The sequence below is a fragment of the Manis javanica genome, chromosome 3 (assembly GCF_040802235.1).
Source record: "Manis javanica isolate MJ-LG chromosome 3, MJ_LKY, whole genome shotgun sequence".
In the NCBI taxonomy this organism is placed as follows: domain Eukaryota; kingdom Metazoa; phylum Chordata; class Mammalia; order Pholidota; family Manidae; genus Manis; species Manis javanica.
In genome coordinates, this window is record NC_133158.1 from 130,371,316 (window position 1) to 130,399,262 (window position 27,947).

The 27,947-nt window shown below is 32.4% G+C and overlaps 1 protein-coding gene across 9 annotated transcripts in view; it reads right to left on the minus strand.

Annotated features, from left to right (window-relative positions):
- Positions 1-27,947, minus strand: part of NAALADL2 (N-acetylated alpha-linked acidic dipeptidase like 2) — a 1,394,480-nt gene that overhangs the window by 558,862 nt on the left and 807,671 nt on the right. For all 9 annotated transcript variants that reach the window (XM_073232064.1, XM_073232060.1, XM_073232062.1 and 6 more), the window contains one exon: positions 27,225-27,344. In XM_073232064.1, coding sequence (XP_073088165.1) covers positions 27,225-27,344 — 120 coding nt within the window. The remainder of the gene's footprint in view (positions 1-27,224; positions 27,345-27,947) is intronic.

The window sequence follows — 27,947 nt, forward strand, 5'->3', positions numbered from 1 at the left end:
TTCAAAGCAGCCTAAAATTATAATCAAACTTCTCTGGTATTTCATATGCAACATTGTACTTAATAGCAAAAATAATAATAAAATAATCCAACTAAAAAATGAGCATAGGTCAATGATCAGTATGTACATGAGAAGATGCTCAACATCAATAATCATAAGGAAATGCAAATCAAAACCATATTGCAATATCACCTTAAACTTGTTAAAAATGTCTATTATCAAAAAGACAAGAAATATTAATTCTGATGAGTATGTGGAGAAAAAGGAACCCTTTCACACTACTGATGGGGATATAAATTACTACAGCACTATGGAAAACAGTATGTAGGTTCTTCAAAAAATTAAAAGTAGAACTACCATGTAATCCAGCAACCCCACTTCTGGTATGCCAAAGAAAACAACATCACCATCCTGAAAGCTGTATGTAATTCCACGTTCGCTGCAGCACTACTCACAGTTAGCCAAGACATGGAAACAACCTAAATGTCCATTGACTGATGAATGGATAAAGAAAATGTCATATAAGTATACTCTATGCAATATTATTCAGCCTTTAAAAAGAAAGAAATCCTCCCATTTGCAACAACCTGGATGAACCTGAGAGAATATTATGCTAAGTAAAATAAGCCAAAGACAAATACTACATACCTTCTATGTGAAATCTAAAAAAAACAAAAAAAACAAAAAAGAACCTCCCAAACCAAAAAAACAAATCAAACTCCTACAAACAGAGAGTAGAAGGGTGGTTGACAGGGACTAGGGTGGGGGAAATAGGGAGAGGTTGGTAAAAACCTACACACTTCCAATTATAAGGTGAATAAGGTCAGAAAATCTAATGTAAAACATGGTGACTATAATTGAAAATATTGTATTGTATAATTGAAATTTGCTATAAGAGTAGAACTTAAGTGTTCTCACAAGATTAAAAAAAATAGGTAAATATGTGAGGTGAGTTTACCAAATATAGACTGTTTTTTAGGATGCTGTCATTGATCAAGCTGGTAAAAGTTTCTTGATGAGCATGTAAGCATATATAGGAAATTAAAATAACTACACAACTCAGTTAAAAATCTGGAAAACTGGCTTAAATAATTTCCTGAATTAACTCAGAAGACACTTTGACATAAATATTTGTTTCTTGACTTTTCTTAAGTGCTATTGTCCTTAGAGGTAAGGAGAGCTCTTACATTTATTTTTAAATTGACAAACATAAATCAGAGGAATTGATTCACACTTGAGGAAAATGTATCAAGACAAAATAGATATTTCTAACTTCTGTGTCCACAGAGTTAGCTTTGTGTTATACTCTCAGAGTTTGACTGGTGGCCAACAAGGGAGATGCTGCATCTCCAACCTTGCCTTTAGATTTTTCACATACCTGAATCCAGACACCAAATATATGAAAATACCCTTTTCTTGAACATAAGGGCAATTGAGCAATTGAGTTAGTGTCCAGTTGTACATTATAACAAACAGGGTCTGTTATTATTTTAATTTAGGTCTTTCTTTTCCCCTTTCTGTTAAGAAACATTGTTTATTTCATCAAATGGAAAAATTGGATTCCTTTAACCATCTAAGGACAGGCATTAGCACCTGGTTGTGAATCCTGTCATTATAGAAATTTTGAGAGAAAAAGAAAACACTTTGTAGAGTGGAAAAGCTAATTAATTAAGAGCTCAGCTTCTCTTATCAAGACCCCTGGCTTCCTTATTAATTCATGCATATAAGAAATATCAGAATATTTTCTTTTCCAAATGGAAATTAGAATGTAATAAGAAAACAGAATATTCAGAGGTACCCCATTTCATCCCTGCAAGTATTTAGTTTCCAGGTACTAAATGTTTCATGACTATATTCTTTGTCTATATCATATTTCTAGAAGAACAAGACAGTTCAATTTATCCTTACAGAAATATCCTTTGACACACATATGCACACCAGAACAAAAGCAAATTATAAAAAATAAAATAAAAAACCCTGGTGGAAAGAGGAAAAAATATACCCTGTACCATTTTCTTTCCCATTTTCATTTACTTATATTTCTTCTACAAATTACACTGAATTTGGTGGGGAGACTCATTTGATTCAGGATGAACATGAGTTGTTTGCTGGTGGGACTGTCAGATATGGAGTGCAAAGGTAAACTATTTTTTTCTGTTTATATTTATAGACTATTATGTCCTTCTCCCTTTTCATATTGTATTTCCTTGGAGAGACAGTGAATCTGAGTCCTTCCTCAAGGATGTTTAGGATGTTTAGAACTTTCAGATAGGGATAAATTTCTCAAGAGATTCAGACTCGTCTCCAATTGTACAATGTAGAAACATCTCCAAGATGGCAGAAACATAACCACCAGTTATGTTATGTCGTACTTCCAGCTTAACTCAGGGTCCTCTAACAAGATGTTCAGGACAATGACACAGCTCCAGACACTTGCCCTTCAAGAAGGGAAGTTACATTTCTTTCTTCTGCTTGCTGTATGGAATATGTGAGACTTTGTCCTAACTTTGTAGTCAATTTCATGCTAGTTTACATGCAAATAAACTTGTTAATGTTTACAGAATTATAAATTATAATCTCTAACATCGGTATGTTAGCAGAATTGTTTTATATCTCCAGTAAGAGGAAGAAAACACACATAAAATGTGTGGCAACTGCATGCCAGATTTATCTGATATAATACAAACTCTTTGTAAAGTACCTTGAAGAAATAACTTTTGTTACCACCACAAATTCTATTATTTTAGGTAGTCTGGATGACAGCAGCAAATACAATCATAATCTTGCAGGTAGAAAATGTAAACTGCAGTCCCATCTTATTTGAGATGTGTATTTCCTTGTACTTCCTATATGATTAAGCATTCTGTAAATGTGAGGGAAGAAAAGGGAAAAAGGTGATCAGTTTTTAGGGTATTATAAACTAAATCTTAAAATCATGCATGCAAATAGATATTGAGTTCATCTGAATCTTTAAAAGAGCATTATCTATCTATCTATCTATCTATATATATATAATATAAAATACTATTTGTAGATATATATATATATGTGTGTGTGTGTGTGTGTGTGTGTGTGTGTGTATATATGTATAAATTGAGTCCATTTCCCTCTAATAATTATTAACTATAGAGCAAATGTTGTTTCTATGTCTCCATGTGGCCCTGATTTTTTCAGAGTTAGAATATTTGCTACTGATCATTGTCATTGCTAATTATGCTACACCTAATAAGGGGAATTTCTGGTAGTAAACAAATCCTGAATAACTGAAAAATGAAAAAGAGTAAGGCAGAACAGAGATAATACTATACTTCATTCTTGAAAGTAAAGCCAAGAAAAAAAAAAGTTTGAGTTATAAACTCAAGGCCATTAGGACAAAGGCTAAAGGTGCACAAAAATCTCAACCATCATATAAATTAGTCGTGAGGATAGTAGTATGGCATGGAGAATATAGCCAATGATTCTGTAACATCTTTCTATGTTGGTATAGATAGTAACTGCACTAGTGGAGGGTGAGGATGTAATAATATGGGTAACTGTTGGACCACTGTGCTGTATACTTAGAAAACCAATATAAATTGTCCATAAACCATACTTCAATTTTTTTTAAAGTCTCTGACTTTCTAAATAAATGTAATAAGTATGACCCAACTTTCCTTATCAGAACCATTCATTTTTCTGGTGACCTTTTAGGTGGCTAGGATTTGCCAATGTTTGTGGAGCAAGAAATGCATAGTTAAGTGGGGCTTTGAAGGACTACTTAAAGGTAAATTATTTTTATCCAGATGATTTTCCTTTTAGTTCCTTCCTTTGGTCTCCTTTTGTCTGAAATATTTGAGAAAATTGAAAGGCTGTCACGGTGGTTTTAATGTTGTAAAAGCAGCTGATGTCACCGGCTTTCAAATGATAGAAAATATCTAATAACTATAGTCTGTTAAGTGTTCTTAAAAGCAGACTGAAAATTCAAAATTTTCCCTAATTGGCTTTATCAAGTAACAGAATAGTAAATGGCCATTAATTGAAACCTCACTCATACCATATCCATCATGGGTTGTTTTGGGTTAATTATAGGAACACAAGTAAGGTTTTAGGGCTTTCTAAGATGTATAGAAAAAATTGTTTCTGTATTTTCAGTTATTTGTTCATTATAAAATACATACATATTAACTTTCTACTATGTGTATTGCATTATGAAATAAAATGCTTTAAAGTGATTTTTAGGGTCTGTGCCATAATTTTGGTGGAGGGAAGAAATTACAAACAAAACAAAGAAAGTAACAAGAGACAAAAAAAGGGCATTACATAATGATAAAGGGTGCAGTACAAGAGGATATAACCTTTATAAATACCTGTGCACCCAACATAGGAGCATATAAATATGTGAAACACATACTAACAGAATTAAAGGGGGAAATAGACTGCAACACATTCATTTTAGGAGACTTCAACACACCACTCATATCAATACACAGATCAATCAGACTGAAAATCAGTAAGGAAAGAGAGGCACTGAACAATACATTGGAGGAGATGAGCTTAACAGATACCTACACAACATTTCTCAAGTGTAACCCTTCCTAGAAATATAACAAAATTTCAGGTCTAGATTGCTACATAGCCAAATGCTACCAAACAGTTAAAGAATAATTAATACCCATCCTTCTTAAAGTATTCCAAAAATTAGAAGAGAAAGGAATAGTTCCAAATTCATTCTATGAGGCCGGCATCACTCTAATACCAAAACCAGACAAAGACACCACAAGAAAAGAAAATTACAGACCAATAACCCCGATAAACATAGAAAAATCCTCAACAAAATATTAGCAAACAAAATTCAAAAATACATCAAAAAGATCATCCATCACAATGAAGTGGCATTTATTCCAGGGTTGCAAGGATGGTACACTATTCATAAATCAATCAATATCATATACCACATTAAGAAAAAAAAGGACAAAAACCACATAATCATCTCAACAAATGTGAAAAAAGCATTTGACAAAATTCAACATCCATTCATGATAAAAACTTAACACATGGGTATAGAGGGTCATACCTCATCATAATAAAGGCAATATATGACAAACCTACAGCCAACATTATGCTTAATAGTGAAAAGCTAAAAGCTTTTCCTTTAAGATCAGGAACAAGACAAGGATGTCTACTGTCACCACGTTTATTCAACATAGCACTGGAGGTCCTAGCCACGGCAATCAGACAACACAAAGAAATAAAAGACATCCAAATTGGCAAGGCTTTTTTCTTTTAAAGCTAAATAACAACCTTTTGTGTGTGTGTGTGTGTGTGTGTGTGTGTGTGTGTGTGTGTGTGTGTTTGCATATATATATCACATTATATCTCATGTTTTCTTTATCCATTCATCTGCAGACAAACACTTTGGTGGTTTCCATACCTTGGCTATTGTGAATAATGCTATAAAAAACATGAGAGTGCAGCTATTGCTTTGATATCCTGTTTTCACATCTTTTGTATATATACCCAGAAATAGGATTGCTGGATCACAGAGTAATTCTATTTTTAATTTTTTGAGAAATCTCCATACATTTTATCCATGCTTGCTACAACAGTTTACATTTCCACCAAAAATGCAATGAGCTCTCTTTTTTCTATTAAGCCCCAAATGATCACCCTGTGTTTATGTGATAGAAGATGTTTAAGTGTATCAGGAAGAGGGAAGTTCAATTTGTTTCTCTCAAACACAGTTTTTTTTCAGTTCATAAAAAGATGCCTAAGCAAATGGTCATAATTTTTCAGTTGTTACAACATGTATTTTAACTGGCATCTCCTATAGCTTTCACTGAGATGCAACAACTGCTTAATCATCTTGCCTTGTTATTTCCTAGCAGGAAGTAATAGGATTTTTTCTAAATATGGTTTACTATAAATGTACAATGCAGAGGAGTTAAGAGCTTAACCACAAACTAATAACATTAAGCACTTCTTCTCCAGAGTATATGAATTTATTCACATCTTTAATGGTTTTACAAATTCCAGTAAGGTGGGGGTGGGGTAAACCCTGTTTTCACTTTGTCCTTTTGAAAGTAGATTAATATATATATATATATATTTTTTCATTCAAGGGTGTAAATAAAGGCAATGGTAAGATGCAGAAAAAATGAAAAAAATTAAGATAAAACTGGAGAACTAGAAAGGAATAACTAGTTGGATGGCTCATGGAATACTAAAAAGAAACAAATATCTTTCCAATTCCAGGAATATCAGATGCCTGCCAAAAAAATACTTGATGATTGTGAGTTGTGAGTGCTGTTTCCTAGGACCCTCTCTAAAGATAATATTTAGAAGTATCTAACATGGGAGAGTGAAAACAAGGACAATTTTCTAGTTTATTTATTCCATTGGGAAAGAAGAAAAAATTCCTAACAAAAATTTGCGTAACTTTTTGCTTCTAAAATTCTAGGAGAATGCTTATCTATTTAGTAATTAATTCCCACAACCAAGTTTTTTGATGCTTGGGTGCAGCTTGCGGTATATATCTTTATTTGCAATACGTACATACAGTGATATGTAGAGAATCTTATTTTAGAGATTGTTGTAAAATTCAGAACCATTTGTTATCATGTTGGGATTCCTGACATTATCACTCTAGATCATTCTTCCCACTCTAAATTTCAGGAAGTAATAAAATGTTATGTAACATCTTCTGCCATAAAATTTTTAAAAATCCAGATGGTTTGAACTAGGAATTAAAATATATATGTCATAATATATGATTTTATGTCTAGCATAAATTCAAGCGACAGATTTACTATGTGTTTTAACTCAAATGGGAAGATCTTTTTTCAAAAAAAAAAAAGCCCTCTTATGCTTTTAATTAAAGGTATATTTTCAATCAAAAGCACTTTACATATGAATCTAAAATGAAAACTGACATTAAAATCCACATTAATGAAGTTTCACTTTCAGGCATAATTATGAGCAGTTAATTATTTTAGATGTTAGGATGGGCTCTCTTTTCCTGGAGCTGTTACTAGAATATTTCAGTAATTTCAATGAGTATATGGCAATGGTAAGGATAAATCTCTTCAGTTATCATAAATATCCACTTACCCTAGGGTTCTATAAATATGAATGCAAATTTGAGGGCTCATTTTGTACCTGGCTTGTTACTGTCAATGGTGCATTATTTGTAGGGAATGATTCTGGTTATGTCTCTTTCTATGAGCAAAATAAAGCTCAAATTGCTCCTAGTATATAATATACATTCATAGTTGAAGAGTTCAACTCTTCTGAGATGAAGGACACAATTTGAACGTCCATAAGAGGAGGAAATAAATGTTCACTTAATCTGCAGTGTAGAACTAGTGCATAAAATAGCACAACAAAAAGAGGATTTCACCTTTAGAGAAATTGCATGGTAAATGATAGTTTCTACCTCAGAAGTTTTCCTGGATATATAGATGGAATTGTTAAAGCTCAGAATAGAAAAAGGACATGAGTGTTCCAGTCCTAGATTCCAATCCTTGAGTCCAAATTTTGCCACCTACTAAACTGTATGGTTGATACATAAGTAATCACTGAGGGCCTCGGTTTACCTGTGTGTATGGTGAACACCTTCAAAATAGGATTATGGAAGGAACTGAATTTAAATAAAAACCTAAATATATTATCTAGTTCATTACAAAGTCACCTTTTCATCAGAACATGGTACTTCAACTGGACTTTTCAAAGGAACACTTAAGCAAAAAAGGAGATGAAGAAAGCTCCATATCCATCAACAATTTGGCCCACTAAGGAAAAGTTTCTATTTCAAAATTTCTGTTCAAGTAATGACTAAAATTCCTCTTGTTCTCTTGAACTTTACCAATATAAGAAAGATGGTTATACCAAGCTACTCAACCAGCTATTATGGAAGTTTCAGAGCTAAAAATAGTTACATTTGTAATTTCTGACATATTAACTAGACACATTCACCCATTCAATATACAATTTTTGAGAAACACCTAGCATGTGTCAAGGACTAAATATAATTTTAAAGGTGAAGATATCATAGCACAGAAAAATAGAAATATTTTCCTTTATGAACTTATCAACAAGGAGGTCATATACTAAATAATATTACACAAATACATTAAGTTACAAACAGTGATGTTTGTTTAAAAAGGGGGCTATTTACCTGGAAGGCCTGGCATATTCTTTTGGATCTGGGAACATTATTTAAGAAAGCAATAATATGTGATCTGAAGGTCTAACAGATTTATGTAGGAGGAGGTAGATCCAAGCAGAAACTAAAAAAAGGTGACTGCTAAAACATGAAGTTGTACAAGATGAGTCACACAAATGTCAGATTATTAAGAGATCTGTAAGTAATACTTGTTTTTTATGTCACTGGAGAATGTCTTTATATCAATGAGACTCCACTGAAGGATTTTTAAGTATGGATTGATACTAATCAGGTTTGTGTAACTGAAAGATCACTTTGTTGAATGAAGGGTAGAATGTCAAGGGAGAAGACAGGATAAAGATATTTCTATAACTGGAAATATGGTCACTTTACAAAATTAACATATTGGTTCTAATCCCTCAATGAAACCCTATTTTGGTTTATAAATCTACAGCCTTGACATAACGTTGTGGTTTTTAGAAAAGAGAGAATAAATGAAGAGCTCTGTCTTGATGATCATCTTGAAATATAATATCTGTAACAGACATTTCAGTCAAAATATGGCCACTTGTTGAAAAAAGTAGAGTTAAAATCTTATTTGATAAAATCAAATTGAATACAAATTTCAGTTTGTGGTGCAATACATGGTAAATATATTAGAATATACTGGCTTTGGGTGTTCTATACCCTTGTCTCTGAGCATACGGGAAGTCTTACATTGCACCAACGTGATTATTTTTTGCTAAGGATGCAAACATCTGCTTATTAGAATTAGGTCCATCCACTAGTAGTGAGCATACCTTAGTGTCTCTGGAATTGAAGATGGGGATGAAATTGGGAATGTGACGTGAGCTGATAAATAACAGGATTGGTCAAACTAGTTTGACTGCAGTATTAAGGTTGGAAAATGAAAGTAGATTTCATGTTAATGAAAACCAAACTTCTTCATTACTTTACATACCTTTTCTTTTAGAGTTATATTTTTAATCTATTCCAATTATAAAAGGTCTATTTAAATTTTTTTCACATCTGCTTAGTCATTTTTGCATGATTTACCAAAAATGCTTTCTTGCCAAACTTACTGAAAGGTATGTGGGTAAAAAATAGATTAGGATCCTCAAAAGCCCTGCTGGGGCAAGAATTTTTAAAAAATTGTGCCGCAAAGAGAAATGAGGCCCTCATTAGTTGAATAAACTCACCAATGAATAAATTAACTGTGTTTAAGTGATAGATTAAGAAAATAGATTTATCATAAAGCACTTTTTATGTTGTTTCTTATATTTATTTGCCTTATGCAAAACTTATGTAAAGAATACTAATATTTACAGGCTATGATTTTTATATAAAGTTGTTACCAAGTTTTTTCACATGCATGGAATTTTATTGAAAATCATTACTTATGACTAAAAAAAACTAGAATGATTTACATTATGTGGGTTCCATACAAACTTCTGGTGGACACCAATACTGGAGTCATGAATTCTAGAAAAGGAAATGGCCTTCAAGAGTTTTATTATCATTGTTACATTCTTAAAAGTTTTCTTATAATTACTTTTTTAATAACTAAAAAAGTACTAATGCATTTTCTTGGGAGCCTAGGTAAAGTCCTGAGAATTTTCCTCTTTTACCCTGTTTGATCTTTGTATTTTATGATAAGAAGATGTCAATTTTATGCTGGTTAAATTTTAAGCTCTTACTAATATGCATAAAGATACCATATGGGTAACAGTACATATAAGTCAAGTGTCCTCAAGACACTTGACTCCCATCTGGCTAAAATGTGTCATAATATACTGACTTTGTTAGAAAGAAACACTTTACTGCTGTAAGCCATAGAGTGATTACACAAAATACAAACATTCCTCATGTCTATGTTGTAAACGTTGCCCCATAAGATGTAAATTGCAGGGCTGGTACAACTGTAGGCAGTGGTATGGGTAAAAGAACTCCATACTGGTGTACACAGGGGGTAAGAGATTGTAGTTTTGTGGAAATATCCAAGAAAAAAGCTTCTATTTACTTTCTGAGGATGTTAAGTTCTTCCTGAAAACATTCAGAATGTAAACTACTGCTATACAAATACATATTCTTCAATCATTAAGCACCTGTTTAAACATAATGAAATTGGGATGTGGCCACTGATTTTCACTACCATTGAACTCTGGCTACTTTCTGATATTAGAAAAAACTTCTACGGTGCTGACATATCTTCACTGCCACCATTTCAAGAGGTGGAAGTAATTATGTACAGTAAAAAGTACATGAGCATTGAGGAGCTCTTTAGCTAATCAAGTGAAATAAAGGGACAGAAATAGCAGGTGTTTCATGTTATTCTTAGAATTTTCTGAGGGTTTCTTTCTTAATATTCATTACTCTGACAATTCTTCTCAATTAAATGGATAATGCTTTTCAGTCAATCATTTTTACAAGCATGGAAAGAATAACTATGTGCAATGAAGTCAAATACAACTCTAAATATGTAAAAATGTTGGGTCAAATTTATCCATCCTCACTTGAGAAGATGGGTTCATATCATCTTGAACTCAGCTCACCTGCAGTCCACTTGTGAATGTTTTGTGGCATGTTAATTATACAGATGATTAGATAAACTTCTAGGTCAAGTGATTCTCTCAATGACATAGGTTGAGCCAGGATTTAAGCCCCAAAATTTCTGTTTGCAGAGGCCATGCTGTAAAATTCCACTGCCTCACTGGTTAATTTTGTGGTGCTATCGTAAATGGGAGATGGAAACAGTGCCATGTCAAAACAAAACAAAGGCATTCACACAGCTCAGTAATATTCTGAAATTTGACCATGCAACCTCTATATAGGAGAAAAGCATTCAAAGTTTGAAATTCAAAATTCTGTCAATGTAATATATATATATATATAATTGTATTTTGGTATCATTAATATACAATCACATGAGTAACATTATGGTTACTAGATTCCCCCCATTATCAAGTCCCCATATCCCATTATGGTCACTGTCCATCAGCAAAGTAAGATGCTATAGAGTCTTGTCTTCTCTGTACAATATTGCCTTCCTTTGCCCCCCACCCCACTTTACGTCTGCTAATCATAATGCCCTTTATTCCCCTTTTCTGTCCTCCCTCCCTTCCCAACCACCCTCCCCAGTCCCTTTCTCTTTGGTAAATGTTAGTCCATTCTGAGTTCTGTGAGTATGGTGCTGTATTGTTCCTTCAGTTTTTGCTTTGTTCTTATGCTCCACAGATGAGTGAAATCATTTGGTACTTGTTTTTCTCCACCTGGCTTATTTCACTGAGCATAATACCCTCTAGCTCCATCCGTGTTGTTGCAAATGGTAGAATTTTTTTTTCTTATGGCTGAATAATATTCCATTGTGTATATGTACCACATCTTTATCCATTTATCTACTGATGGACACTTAGGTTGCTTCCATTTCTTGGCTATTGTAAATAGTGCTGCAGTAAACATAGGGATGCATATGTCTTTTTGAAACTGGGATCCTGCATTCTTAGGGTAAATTCCTAGGAGTGAAACTCCTGAGTCAAATGGTATTTCTATTTTTAGTTTTTTGAGGAACCTCCATACTGCTTTCAGCAAAGGTTGAACTATTTTACATTCCCACCAGCAGTGTAAGAGGGTTCCCCTTTCTCCACATTCTTGCCAGCATTTGTTGTTCTTAGTCTTTTCTATGTTGGCCATCCTAACTGGTGTGAGGTTATATTTTATTGTGGTTTGAATTTGCATTTCCTTGATAATTAGCGATGTGGAGCATCTTTTCACATGCCTCTTGGCCATCTGAATTTCCTTTTTGGAGAAGTGTCTGTTCATATCCTCTGCCCATTTTTTAATAGGGTTATTTGCTTTTTGGGTGTTAAGGTGTTGTGAGTTCTTTATATATTTTGGATGTTAACCCCTTGTTGGATATATCATTTACAAATATATTATCCCATACTGTAGGATGCCTTTTTGTTCTGCTGATGGTATCCTTTCTGTACAGAGCTTTTTGGCATGATGTAGTCCCATTTGTTCATTTTTGATATTGTTTCCCTTGTCTGAGGGGATAAGTTCAGGAAAAAGTTGATCATGTTTATATTCAAGAGATTTTTCCTTATGTTTTCTTCTAATAGTTTTATGGTTTCATGACTTACATTCAGGTCTTTGATCCATTTTGAGTTTACTTTTGTTTATGCAGTTAAACAATAACTCAGTTTCATTCTCTTACATATAGCTGTCCAGTTTTCCCAACACCAGTTGTTGAAGAGGCTGTCATTTTCCCATTGTATATCCATGGCTCCTTTATCATATATTAATTGACCACATATGCTTGGGTTTATATCTGGACTCTCTAGTCTGTTCCATTGGTCTATGGGTCTGTTTTTGTGCCAGTATCAAATTACCCTGATTACTGTGGCTTTGTAGTAGAGCTTGAAATCCCCCCCCACTTTATTCTTCCTTCTCAGGATTGCTTTGGCTATTTAGAGTCTTTTGTGGTTGCATATGAATTTTAGAATGATTTGCTCTAGTTCATTGAAGAATGCTGTTTGTATTTTTATAGGAATTGAATTGAATCTGTAGATTGCTTTAGGCAGGATGGCCATTTTGACAATATTAGTTCTTCCTATCCATGAGCACTGCATTTAGTATTTATTTATTTTACTTTCTTTTGTTGTAATATTATGTTACTTTGATTATTTGGGAAAACATTTCTATTTATACTTACCAAGATGGCATTAATCTATAGCTACTTTATTTAAAATATTCAAATAACTCAAAGAAAAGCCTATCATTTAAGATAACTTAATTTTTTGAAAAATCAAATAAGATATGCTTTAAATAAACAAAAGTATGTACAGAAAAAAATAATGAAAAACACCTGCATGTCCATCAGAGATATATCCAAAAGAAAATGTGATAGAAATATAAATTCTTTATCCCCACAGCACACAGAATATTCATTATGAAATACTTACATTAGGGTTAAAAAAGGAGAATGAATGGTTTTCTTTTGACCTGTGCAACAACTGTTTGATCTGTGCAAGTTTCTCAATCTTTTTGTATATCAACTTAAACTAAGAATTTATTATAGATGATAATAGTGATAATCACATTTAGATAAATTAAAAATATGAGATTCCTCTATGTAAGATAACCTCGTATAGCAGTTGAAAATCCTGGTCATTAGTTTGGAATAAGAAATTTACATTACAATAGAATACTTTAAAATGAAATACTTATGGAAAGATAAATCACCTTAATTACCTGTAAATATGCTACCAAAGTAAAATTTGGTGAAGAAGATGAATTTTTTACATCTATAGACATGTGTGTGGAAAAAACTGTAAGAACATAAACACACAAAAAAATAACTGCAGCATTCTATCAAACAGTTACATCACAATCTACAATAAGTGTTCATGTTCATATATTCATGACCTACAGGCAAATAGTAAACAATGTGAAGCCTGGAGTCTTGTAATTAAAATGAAATACATTAAAATTATTATGAGATTCTAATGTTAAATAATAATTTACATAGATGTAATTTAACAAAAGGTAGGCCTACAAAATGTGGATACTCTATAGATGAAATACAAGATATAAATAAAATATTGTTCATTTTATTATCCTGATCTATTATGTATCTGCATGCTATTGGTATATTTTATTGTTATATTGCCATGATTATATTGACTTTTCTCACACTTGTTTTAACTACAGCTTTTTTTTTTTTAAAAAAAGGATATACTTCAAAGTAAAATAATGGTGCCTTACTTTTAAATCAGGTGAATAACCCAAGAGAATGTATAGCATTAGGTGTCTGTATGCCTAGAATTGCAGATGAAATTAACCCATTTGATATGAGAAATGGGATGCATATTATATGATTGCAAGTCTTCACAGATTCATTGTCTACATTAAAAAAACTAATATTTTAAATTGTTTTGTGAGATAAAGAGGGCAGTACCAGGGATGACATATTACAACAGAAAATAAGCCTCTTAACTCTAAATATTTATTTGATGTCAAGTGCAGCAGGTTCAATGTATCATACATTTATGGGATCAAGTAAATTGATAGAAGCATGTTTGACATCTAGATGATAAATACAGCTATTAACAGAAATCAGGGTCTATGGTAATCAGATCCAATAAGCTAATTAATCTTAGCTCTGTCACAAAGATTCCTTGAGACAGGAATGATAGCATAAAGCATAAGTAGTACATTTCAAACAATTTGGCCTTCCGTGTCTTATGCGGTAAACATGAGCTAGGCATGGCCACGGTGACTGGGACTAAATGCTTTCTTCTTTTAAGAGTCTATTCTGGGAATGCGCATAGGAATGCATTGTTAAACCATTTCCTTTCAGATGGTCCAAATCATGAAATTATGAAAAGAATTGATTGTTATCATAAAATGAAATATGATCATATTCCAATCTGGTAAAGTTACACATAACTTAAAGCAGAAAAAATTAAAATCAAAATCAAGTCTGGGTCTCACTGAAATGGTCTCTGCAGACCATGCTATGATGACAGCAGTGAGGTGTTGCAGCATTCTTTCCATACTACCAACATTATACAGGGATTGTATTAGTCAGAATAACAGAGGCTTTGGTCAGCTTCACAAATGTCAATAATCCATCCACCTACACAGCCCATTTTCTATATTACACATTAATACTACATATAATTTGTTTGAAAATATGATAAACTCATTCTCTTAACTAAATACACAAAAATAATATTTGATTTTTTAAAAAGAAAGGCACATATTAAACTGATGCATTCTGGAACAGAGTTTTTAGAAAGTATCAAATGTGCCATAAGTTAAAAAAAGGTCCAACATCTTAACCATCTTTTACTAGAATGATTTAAATGAATTCATAAATGCCAAGACCTCTGCTTTCAGAAAGGACAGATGTCTTAGCCTCTTAGATCACAAAGCCATTACTAATGTGTGGTAACATTCTTGGACTTATTTTTTGTTTGAATGTTTTCTTACAAGGGACTAAAGTGGTATAAAAAGAAAGGTAAATTGCTAATGTACAACATATACTGATATGCTAAACATAACTCCATACTGTGAAGTTAATGTTAAAGATGAAATACACACACACACACACACACACACACACATACATATGCGTGTGTATAAAGAAACGTCATATAGAACATCAGAGATTCAAAAAGTTCTATAATTAGATTGTGACACCCATCTTTGGAAGTCTTTTCTAGTATTTAATCAGCCTTATTTTACAAAATTATTTATGTGTAACCTAAATATATTTTGCTACAATTTAAGTTCATGTTTTATAGTTTAACCTCTGCAAAGATTGGACAGCTTCTAATTTTATGTCACATGAAAACTCCTTCATGTGAAGACTGTTTTTAACTTTTTCCTCACCCTTGTTTTCTTCAGATTAAATAACTCGCAGTTAAATAATTCACCACAATTTCGTGATCCACCAATCATTTCTGAGTCCATTCCTCAATTTTTTCTACTCACTTTAAAATAGACCAAATCACACTCTGACATTATACCCATTAAAAATACGTAGGAGAGATTATTTTTATCTACTTTTGCATATCTTTCTCTTTCTAAGATTGCCCCATTAAGATTTTGTTGATTTTAATGATATTGTCTTGATATCTCCTAGTCTTTGCTCTCTTGGGTCAAACTATTCATATTTCCCCTGTACTTTTGAAAGCTCTCTGGGATTCTCAGACATCAAAGCAGTAAGAGAATCCAATTATATAGGATCCCCACCTGAAAAAAAAATACACCTATTCATTAAGATCTACTTTGCTGAGATATATATTTTTTAAATGTGTTTTAAAATTAAAAAACAAAAAATATCATTCATCTTTCCTTTAAATATATTTCTTATAGGCATAGCTACTGCAATAAAAAAGCCCTGTCATTTTAAACACAGTGATTAGAAACTATTCCTTTCTGTGAGATTTCATTAACAGTCAACAAAAATCAGAACTATACTAGAAGGTGTTCACAGAAGCCCAGCAGGCATTTCTTGCTTTTCCATTAAACATTCCACATGCATTCATCAAGTCATTACAATATTCCACATATCTTTCAACCTTTGCCAGGCTATCACATACAAGCACATACCCTAAGACGATTCTTATGAAATATTTATAAACATTTTCAAGTTATAAATTCTTCTCACTCAAGATTTAATGGCAACACTTTCCTGATGACGTTAATGAGAACTCTTCTCTCCTAATAAATGAGCTCAGATACACAAGTGCCCTATGATTTCACCAGGCACGCTGGTTGGGAACAAATTCAACACCAATTCATGTTCAGTATTCTTTTGTTAGGTGCCTAAGGCTCTGTTTTCCTGGCTGTCAGTAATCTGATAAAAATATCAAAATTCAGTCAATGTAGATGAAGAGTGATTTCACTGTAATGACCATATCCAAACCACTGGTTGAATTTTTACCATACTTTGCAGGGATATTATCAAGTGATATTTTTGACCCCTTAAGTCAGATGTTAGACAGCTAAATTGGTAAGTCTGGATTGTCTGAGTAGCATGCTTGATTGACTAAAGGCAGATCTCTCTACATAAATGGGAAATCATGCCCAAATGGAAAGCATGTCTTGAAACCAACAGCTCCTGAGGGATCTGGGATAAGCTAAATTAATGCTAAAATACAAGCATTTTCTGGCATCTGTTGAGAATCTCAGTTAAGTCCACCCTCATCCCTTCCAGCTTTAATTTATTTTATTTTTAAGATTCCAATAGAAATGAAAATATAGTAAAATTATTGCTCACATACTCATCTCCTGACTTCTCCAGATGTTAATTTTTTTTATCATATTAGCTTTATCTTTTATCTGAAACTTTCTCATTCTGAACCATTTGCAAGATATCTGAAAACAACTTTGTTTAGTTGTAGAGAACCATGATTGAAACCACACAGTGTTACTAACGACTGAGAGAAGACACCTTAAACAAAGGTCCCTTCATAAACACAGATAAATTAAGGATCTGTAGGGATAAGAAAGCACACAGCCCTCACTCTCTTTTCTAACATGTGCTTGACATTTAGGGAGACACTCAAACCCTCAGTGATGTAGTTACACACTGTAGAGCAGTGACCATCCTTACCACAGACATTTTTGTAAGGATTCTGTATATACATGGGATTCTGTATCTAAAAGAAGTTTACAGTGTTACACAGATACTACTTACTTACTTACGTTTTTAAAAGTCTCCAGTGAAAATAAAACTTTTCCCTTAACACAGTTACATCACAATAACAATAATGAAGAATCATTAAATCTAGATGATATAAAAACACCACTATTATATTGGTTTTACAAGGAAGAACATTAAATCTTATAGAGACTGAAATGCTTAACGACTGACTCATATCAATTAAGTGATAGAGCTAGGACTCAATCCCATATAACCAATCAAATTCTGTATTTTGGCTATGATACATAAGGTAGAAAATTTATTAAAAGTACAAACAGTTATTGCAAATATATACACGAAGACCATTCAAGTCAGAATAGTGAGGAATTCAAATCTGTCCTCAGCCACCTCTTCTACTCCCAGACCCAAAACTCCGGAAACCGTATTCCTACCCTTTTTCCTATGCTAAGGTTGCTGCATTTATATTATCCTGATATCTGTTACCTTCCAATAAAATCTTCATAAATTTTATTATGTATAGTGACTTTAACAAATTGCCCATTAAATAACTTGAGAGAAGAGCCAATTCCATTTTAATCTGTTAAATATAATTTTTTTTTTACCAATTCTATGTAAGGAATCTTCATGCCTGCAAAGGTTATAGAACTGAGAATAGTTTGATAGCACCCAAAATATAAGGCAAAGCAAAATGGTAAAATTGTTCTATTTAACTGAACTGAAATTAAATTTTAGATTACAACACATTTTAATGTCTATAATACCATCACCATTTAGAACTATTTTTAAATTACAGACATGCTATTTTATAAAGTCTAAGAAATTGTATTAGAATAATTACTAATTTGGGTACTGGACCAATGTCAAATAAGCATGGCATGTTAGAACTCTAAGAGTTTCTCCTTCGTTTCATTCAATGACATTTTGTATGTAATGAAATTTATCCTAAAGCTGCTTGAAAATTGTTTTTGTGTGAGAGGTAGAAATTTGATATGGGTAATTCATGTACTTATGAAACACAAGGATGTTCTTTATTGATAGGTAGAGATAATAATGTAAATACTGTAAGATATGCCATTTGTTACCATCTAAATCTAAGAGATTTAGAATAATACAAAGGGAAAATTATAACAAAATTGAAGATAAAACATGAATTTCTTTGAAGAATCTGCTGATAGTGATGGTGAACTATCCAAATTTAAGTCTGGTATTATACAAAAATATGAAGAATTTAATTTTTCTAATTTTCCAATATGAAGTTCATTTAAAACGTGCAATTATTCCAATAATGATTGGAATTATTAGTGTTTTAAGAGTTTCAGAAATTAGATTCAAATAATGAATTTATTACTAATTTAAGAAAACTCATAAGAAATTTATAACACTAAATGAGATTACTAGGTAAAATCTAAAATGCAATATAAGGAAAAATATATAAAACACATGAAAGATGAAATTTGGAAATGAGAATCAAGCAAATAAAAATAACATTTTTTAACCTGCAATAGATTTTTCTCGACTGAACATTAAACCATAAAAACTTTATTCTTAACTGTAATATATATTGGACTATAAAACCTTCCTGATAGCTTTTTACATAAACACAGTAAATATGTATTTTTTCAGTTAAAAAGCAATTTAATAAATATTTATAAGAACATATTAACATATGTTAATAATTACTTATTAAAATAATATTTTACTGTGTGTATGTTGTTTTCAAAGTTCAAGTGAGAATATTTTTAGCTTATGTAGCTACATTAAGGGTTTATAGCTAAATAAAGGTTAATTTGTTATAAAAAGAAGTCTATTGAATTTAAAACTGAGCATAATACATTGTATAGCTATAATTTTAGTTACATAAATTTTAGGGTGAGATACTTCCCCCCACTCTAAACAAATATTATATCTTTTTCAATGACAATTCTTTCCAGAGGTAATTTGTCTTCACATATTTTATAGCAATAACAGCTTAGTAAAATCCAAGCTACTGCCTCGGACTCCTAAAAAAGGCTTTCCTGGGCAGGTAATAAACTATCTATAAGTTACCTAAAACAGTGAATGGGAAAAAAGTAAGAGAGAACTTAGAGTCATACATTGATTAATAATTAGGCATCAAGTGAATTATTTTAAAACTCTGTTAGTGTAGAGCCAAGGGATTATTTTTTATTTATTTTTTATTTTTGTTAACATCTACCACTTCTATGAAATATCAACATAAAAGGGGAAGAACTATGCAAATCTTAAAATCAGTTTCAGGATATTCTAAATTCAAATTTGTAAAACAATCTTGAATTAAAGTTTCAACATCATAATTGTTTCTGAAATAATCTAAACTCTTTACAGAAGTACTGAGTCTTCACTTAAAATAAACAAACAAGGTATGGATTATACCACATAGTGAATGATGGGATCTTAGATCTGACCACATGGAATGTGACCATTAAAACAAGAGAATGTAAGTAGAAAATGTAACCCTTGATGAGACATTTTGCTGTGATTAAACATTAGCTTACTTTTAATTAGTGTCTAATATGTTCTAGGTATCATGTTGAGTACTTTCATATATTATTTCAATTAGTTTCTACAACAACCTTATGATGCAATTTCATGATGTTCTTAGAGACATACATGATGCCTCAACTTTCAAAATAAATTTAAAATTTGTAATAGATGTGTATGCTACTACTTTATAAGTGTAATATAATTTTAATTCCTAAAATAATAGTATTTTCTTAATATCATGCAGTTCCATCACCTCAAAAAAAGTCTGTGCATAAAAATCACTGAAGAATGTAAAAATTGAAAGCATGTACTATTCTGTTAGGTCACTGTTTATATTCATCCTTAAGAGTCAAGTTATATTTAACATTCATTTCTCCATTTATTTATATCTGTTTCACACACACACATACACACAAATTAAAGACAAAAATATTTTTGAGATTCAAATTTTGCTCAATGGTAGAAATATAATTCATTATTAAATAAAGTACAATCCTGAGATATATTTCTGTAACTGATTTATCTAATTCTGTAACTGATTTGTCTAATTTGTTTACCTAATAAGTATATTATCATCAATTCAGTTTTGCAAGTTTGAGAGAGCTATCATTGCCCCATTATGAAATTCTTGTCCTTTCTCTGTAGAATCTCATTCTAATTTTAAAGCCTAAATAATAATAACTAATATGAATTAAGAATTAAACATGCATTTTCAGATTCAATATTCACACAATCTTAAGAGTTAGGATTACTTTTATGAACATTGTAGAGATTTTTTGAAAAGGGAAAAGAAACCTCTAAGACTTCGGGGGGGTTAGATAATATTCTAAGGTCACATAAACATCACATACAAGATCTTGAACTTGAGTCTGCCTTTATCATCCCTGTATCCTGCCATGCTGTGCTTCAGTATTTAAAATAAGTTACTTGATGAATGCAGAGCAAAAACAGCAGATTGGAAGGACTGAGAATCCTAAATCCTTCCAGCAAGAAAAAGTGAAAATTGTCAAGCAGACATGGAGGGAAATGCTGAAATGTGCAAGGACAGCTCCGGATTACCCAAAAGCCGTGTGTGACTACCATAACAGACTTCTCTACTGTTGAGTTCAAATAATTGCTAAAAAGTTAAAATGTGCCTAAAACTTACTCTTTCTGATTTTAGAGTAATATATAATACATAAAAAATACTTCTGAAACGTGTAACTTTAGGGAGTGAACTAGAAGCAGTCAGAAGCTGTTACCTTCTTTCCTCACTTCCTCCTTATCTCTGTCTCTCACTTCTGTCTCTTCCTTTCTTAATTTCCTGTTTTCCTTCATTTATACCATAATGATTATTAGGAGGGAAAAAATACTTAGGGCCTCTTCCTGTGGTGTCAAGCATGAATACAGGGGATAACTTATGCTGACCGTATTACAATGAGATATATGCAAAAAAATCAACCCTTCCAATAAATTATCTCACTTGCGATGATTTCATAATATTCAAATGGCCAATGAATGTAATTAAATTGTATTTCCCATAGGTAAGACACAGACATGAATTTCAAACTATGGGATTCACTCATGCCAGACTGAAGACTTATAAACACACCATCATTTGACTTTGAGCCATGAAAAATAGTTTGATATTAGGAATAGGATCTGAAGCAGCTGATTAGTTATCATTGTTCTCCATTCACTTTTTAAAAGTCTGATTCCTAAATGGCACAATAATGACACAATCTAAAGTTTTTTCATTTAACTTATGATTGAAGTTGTATTTCAATAAAATTACATTTGTCGATATGGTAATATCTGGCCTAAATCATTTAGAAAAATAACTAAAGTTAGTCAGTGGAAAACGGAAGCCATTCTAATTTTAAAAACAACAACAGATTTAGCATTTGTTTTCTGATTTTGTGTTCTAGTCTTGACCATGTTTTCCATGACCACCAGAGCAGCTCTGGAGTCTGACAATCACAAAATATGGAGCATTTGTCTTTTGTTATTACTTCTGAGAACTGGATATGAAGTGCCTCATTAAATTAGTCAGTGAATAAGCACACCCCTTTCTAAGTATCAAGATAGTGTTCACTTTTTATTTTTGTTTATAAAATGCCTTCAAAAATTGTCTTAGGAAAAAAAGCAAGTTTACCTCCATATACAAAACCATACCTAAAAATATCATTCAATAAAGCAGACTTAAACATTTTTTTTTCATCTGAAATACTTGTAGAATGTGTCATAAACAGATTTACTAGGAAAATCAATACCATGGAAACTATAATACAGCAAAAGTTTCAATAGGAAAGAGGTCTTTCTCTTCTCTCCCATCTTCCCAGACTCACTGCCACATCACACATAAGGCTGTGATGGTGTGCACATACACACACCACACAAACACAAAGCACACCATGAATATTTCATCTTCAAAATATATTGAATTCCTTTTTATACACATTGTTCGATTATACTACTACATGCTAATTATTAATCAAATGCATATTTTAATTTTAGGATATAATAAATTTTAGTTCAACCATCTTAAGCTTCTACCACATGAAGTAGAGTAAATCCTCTCTCTATTAACTAGAATAAAGAAAAATAATTATTTTGAGTGCAGTTATAGGAACTGAGTAGCTGTTATCAGAAAATGAAAAAGGAGACGGGCATACATGAAATAAAGGATAGCTGAGCAAATCTGAAAAGCATGCAAATGCGAAGTGTGACATTAGTTTTCAAAATACACTGCTCCTCAGCTTTACATTCCATATAGTATTTCTTACTGATCTTCCAATTATCCATTTGTTGACTACTTAGTGGTAAATCTGCAATATTTATAGGTATTTCCTCACCAAATCATCAATTCAAAATTTTGAGTTTAGTTATTTTGTGAATTAAGTTGGGTTTGAAGTTCAAATAATATGAAATTTACTTTTCACTAAATAATACTACTTCACTGTCTATAGGGGAAAATAATCTACTCAAAAAGATGAATACCTAGTTATTTTCTGCCTCTCATTTCCCTTCATGTTCTTCAAAAGGACTAACTGTATCAACATTAATAAATTTTTTTTAAAAAACTATCTTTAGGAAAGTACAAAGTCATTCAGCTTCCTTGATCATTAAAATTGTGAATATTAGGGTAAAAATGTATATAAGAAAAATGCGAAAGCCAGCTAATATTCACTGATACCTTAATATATAACATTGGGTACTAGGAAACCTTAATATATAACATGGGTATTAGGAAGGTGCTGTATTATTTCAGTTACAAAAAAAAAAAAGAAGAGCAATTGCATTTGTGGATTTTTATGTGTCATTTCACCAGGCACAAAAGTCATAAGATATGAATTTATTTGTAATTTTGCTACATACAAATTTGACTCCTACAAGACATGTGGTTGATATGCGGTATGGACCTAGATAAAAGGCCCAAACTCAGTGTTTCAGTGGAATTGACTTGACCTAGCTGCCACGAGTACACAGAAATTGTTTTATTGACTTTTTGTGAAAATGGCTCTAAAAAGAAAGCCAAATACTTTTATTGCATTTATAAAATAAACTTCATACCAGAGTGCTATTCAGCAATTTGGGACTTTGTGAGGATCTTAGGATCTGCTCTACTATGTCTGAGATTGTCACTGAAAGAGATCTACATGAATCCATCAAGGGCATATAAAATAATATTTTGTCTTGAAGCTTCAAGAATTAAAGCACTCGCCCATAAAATAAACAACTATAAATACAAAGCTAAAATATACCTAAAGCCTTCCTCTAGAGCTTAAGCTTAGGGGAACCCAGCACAAGCCTCTTCTGGAAAACTTGGTTGGCACTTCCCTGTAGCAACAGAATGTGGATGTCAAGACATATTTAAAAGCAATTTGCCTTTCACAGTTCCTTCTCTACAACGTGGAGATTTTCTCATCAATCCTTTACTGGAGACTAAATTAACACATACATAGTATTTATGGTGAAACTAATGAGATCTCCTCCTTCTCAGCTGTAGCATATTTTTCAACTCATTTTAGGAGACAATTTAATATCACAATAATGCCCTCCCTTTGCCCTCCTTATTTCAGATGAAGGAATCCCTCACAAATTCATTTTTGAATTATGATTTAGTAACTACTGCACAGCTAAAATAAGATTAACTTTTCTCTTTACTCATTCTGCTGCATGTTCCCAGTCCAGATGCTCATTTAGAATCATGATTAACAGTTGTGATTCACATGGAAGTCAGTTGGTCCTCTGCCTTTTTCATCCTAGCTGTATCACTGCTTTACCTTACTTTCCCAAATGGACAGGTGACGCAAACTCAACTGTAATCATCCTGTGTAATACTGTCTAACCCATGCTTCCTTTTTATTTACCAGGTGAATGTGTATTAACAGAGATTCTATCCCAAATCTTTGGGATGAGTCATGGAGAACAGAAATGGCTAGAATGGAACTTAGAAGGTTAAAGAAAAGATACCCTGTCTCTTCTGTTTAGAAAATAACTTCTGCCAGGTTTGTGGCACCACTGTCTGAAGGGGAATTGTGTGCAGCCGTCTTTGATAAAATTACTCATAGATCCACAGGGAAAATGATTAGGGAATACATACCAAGTTCTTAAAAATTGTGTCCTATGCTAGGTACACCACTAATTCACTACTTTGTAGATATGGCCAAAGGGTTTCATAAAGTAAATATTCTCTGGGACAATAAAATACAAAGAAACTTGCTTCGATTTAACTCATTATCTGCTGGTACAGATTTTGAGTATTTGGCTTAAGCACTGTTAGAAAAATTTTTAAATATCTTAACTTAAATTTTTAAAGGCTTTTTTTCTTACAAAATATATACACCATCACTGTAAAACATTTAGGAAGTCAGGAAATCATAAAGAAACAGAAATCATCCATAAACCCACCAACCCAATTTATATAACTGGCCCATACCACAGACAGTATTTTAGTCATATGTATCACTGGTAGTTTGAACAAGCAGGACTCATATAATACACCCAAAGCAATGCTACTTTGTTTCCCACTGCCGTTTTGAAACAAATCCAGAGAGGAACATTATTACCCAAGCCCCTAGAGGAAGATTTCTTCTGATTGCTGGTCATCAGTTTGGGTCACTTGTTTTAATTCAGTAATCAAAACACCTAGTCTCATTTTATGATTAAAAGTCTACCCTTGATTTACAATGTCGTCTTCTTGCCCCTCCACCAGATCAGCTGTTATAGGTAAGGGACTGCACTTTGCCCTCTTCCTTTCCCCATGCACTAATGATACTTAGCTACATATGAAAGATGATAATAGCTTATTATTAACCAATAATATGGTTATGCGAAGATGAATGTGCTAATACATTTAAAAAGGCTTAGAAAAACATCTAGCCTGTATTACTAATAATGTTACCATGGGAAACCTACATGCACTTTTTGCTCCCAGCTCTAGGAATACTGGCCACACCCAACACAGACACTCCCTTTATGCTCATTTATTAGATACTGAACAAATCCATCTCTTAGCTTCTGGCTTCTCAGGTGAGTCAGCCACCAGTCGACCATATTCTCCATACCGCCAAGAACATACTTTAAGCCCTCTTTGTGGTTCTATTGAAGCTCCCATCACCAGGCTTACAGTGGAACTTAAATTTCTTTGAAATTCCTGTTCATAAAATCTTCTCCTCCAATCCTCTAAACTTTCTATACTCCATATGTGAGTAAGGGATTTAACAATAGTCTAACATGTTTTCAATTATTTCTTTTGAAATGTTGGTGTTCGGTAGCTCATTTTGAAACATCACTCTTTGTTATATTATGGTCTCATTTAAAATCTCCAATTTAACATTTAGTTATCTGTCTACCACCTACCTACCTACCTACGGACCTACCAATCTGCTCTAACTATACACAAACACAGCCACATACTTACACATTGAAGATTCGCTATCTGTGATGAGACTGCCAGGGTGTAAATCCTGACTGTTCCACTTAACCAGCTGTTAGCCTGAGCCGGTCACTTATTCTTTTTCTGCCTTAGTTACCTGATCTATAAATTGAAGATATTAATAATCCCTACCTCAGACATATAGTTCTTATGATGTGATAACACATAAAAAATGCTTAGAAATGTATCAAACACATACTAAATTTTACCTTTATTCCAAACAATGATATAATCATTATTATTATAATTATTATAAATGTACTCTTTATAGCTTATGGAGATTTTCACATCATTAAATATTCTTCACATTATAAATAATGTATATTATTCAGCTGTACAAATGCAGCATCATTTTCAATACTAAACTGGACACATGTATCATATCCAATATTTTGTCCCATCCTGTGTTTATCAGCTCAGATTTTCTTCCCTTTTAGAATATACTGATTGAACTGGAATTACTGGATCAAAAAGTGAGTATTTGAGACAAGTAATACATATTGAAAAATTATACTGCAAAAAATTAATATCACTTTATATTATATTTTCAAGACTAACTTAAAATTCTGGCCAATTATCTACTATCAGATGCTGACTTAAGTATAAGTGCATCCATGGAAGAGAATGACAAGCAGGCAACAGTGTTTTCTTGTCTCCTTATAGTGTGCCAACAGGTTAATGGAAACTTTTTGGATCTGGAAATTAGCAAAACTTACTTAGAGTTAGGTAAGGAGAAATCCAATGTATCTTCAGAACCAGAAAGTTCCAGTGACATTACTATTTGATAGAAATAGTATTAATAGAAAAAAAAAAATGGAGGATGAGCAATAGTAGCCATCTATCATGGTGAATCATTACATGGCATACAGAGATTGAGCAGCTTTAGTTATGTAAATGCATCTATTGGATGATTGTTAATAAACTTCTATTTAAATAAAATAAATAAAAATTCTGCTTCTTCTAAGGATATTATATTTTAATTAAATTCCTGAGCACAGTCACTATGAAGTTATACAGTTGACAAAATCGATCACTAAGGAGTGTAAATCAGCTAGATACTAATCTAACATAGAGTACATGGTAATTAATTTAGATAATAGAAGTTTCACATGTCATAAGAAGAGGGCACCCTGGTGCTCATTTTTAGAATTCCACATGGGTATATTACGAAGAGTATGCCCATTTCATAAAGGTCCCACAAACTCACCCATATCTGGTATAACTTATCTCTTGTCTTAAGTAATAAGGACATCAATTTATTGTTCTTAAAGATCTTAATTTAAAATGCTCTATTTAGAAAAGCCATCTTCCTGTGATGTTTTACCTCTCTGTGCCTCTCTCTCTCTCTCTCTCTCTCTCTCTCTCTCTCTCTCTCTCTCTCTCTCTCTCACACACACACACACACACACACCCCACTCACAGAGGCATGCAACTCTAAAAAAAACATCCCATTCACCTCACCACTGAAAAACACCCATTGGACCAACCTTATAAAGTAGTGGTAATTTTCCTAATTTGAGGAGCGCAATCTGATTCGTTATGTTTTTCATTTTTTTAATCCTTTTCAAATCGTCTGCATCTCCGTAACTCACATCAATAACTTCAGCCTGAAAAAGGAGGAAATATAAAGAAAAATAAAACCTTATAGGAAGAATTACAGCAAATTGTCCACTTAGCATGACAAAATTATTCATAGTAATTTGAAATATTCAAAGGAGAACTAATTCTCTCTCTTGCACCATCCCAATCATGACAAACATGACCTTTCTATTTCTGTCAGGTATAACACTTGAGTAAAAAGCTTAGGGTCATTTTGGCTTTTCCCTCTCTCTTCTTAACAAGTTACAAATCAAGTTTATTCCTCTAGAAGATCACAAAGTTTGGTATATTCTATTGATGTTTTCTGGAATTTGAAACATTCTACAAAACATTGCAAGATTAATTTCCTTAAGGCTCAGCACGATCACACCACCCCTAGACTTAAAAATAATTCATAGACTCCCTGTTGTTACCCAAATTCAAGACAAATACATCATAGATAGCTATTCAGATTGTGGACATACCCAGTTTTGAAAGACAACCTATTGGGTTGTGCAGGATGTAAGTTACATAAGCAACCACACAGTCTGGCATTCAAGGACTTTAGATTATGATTCCAAACTATGATTTCTGTCACATTACCACTACCCCCTGCAGTTATTTTATATTCT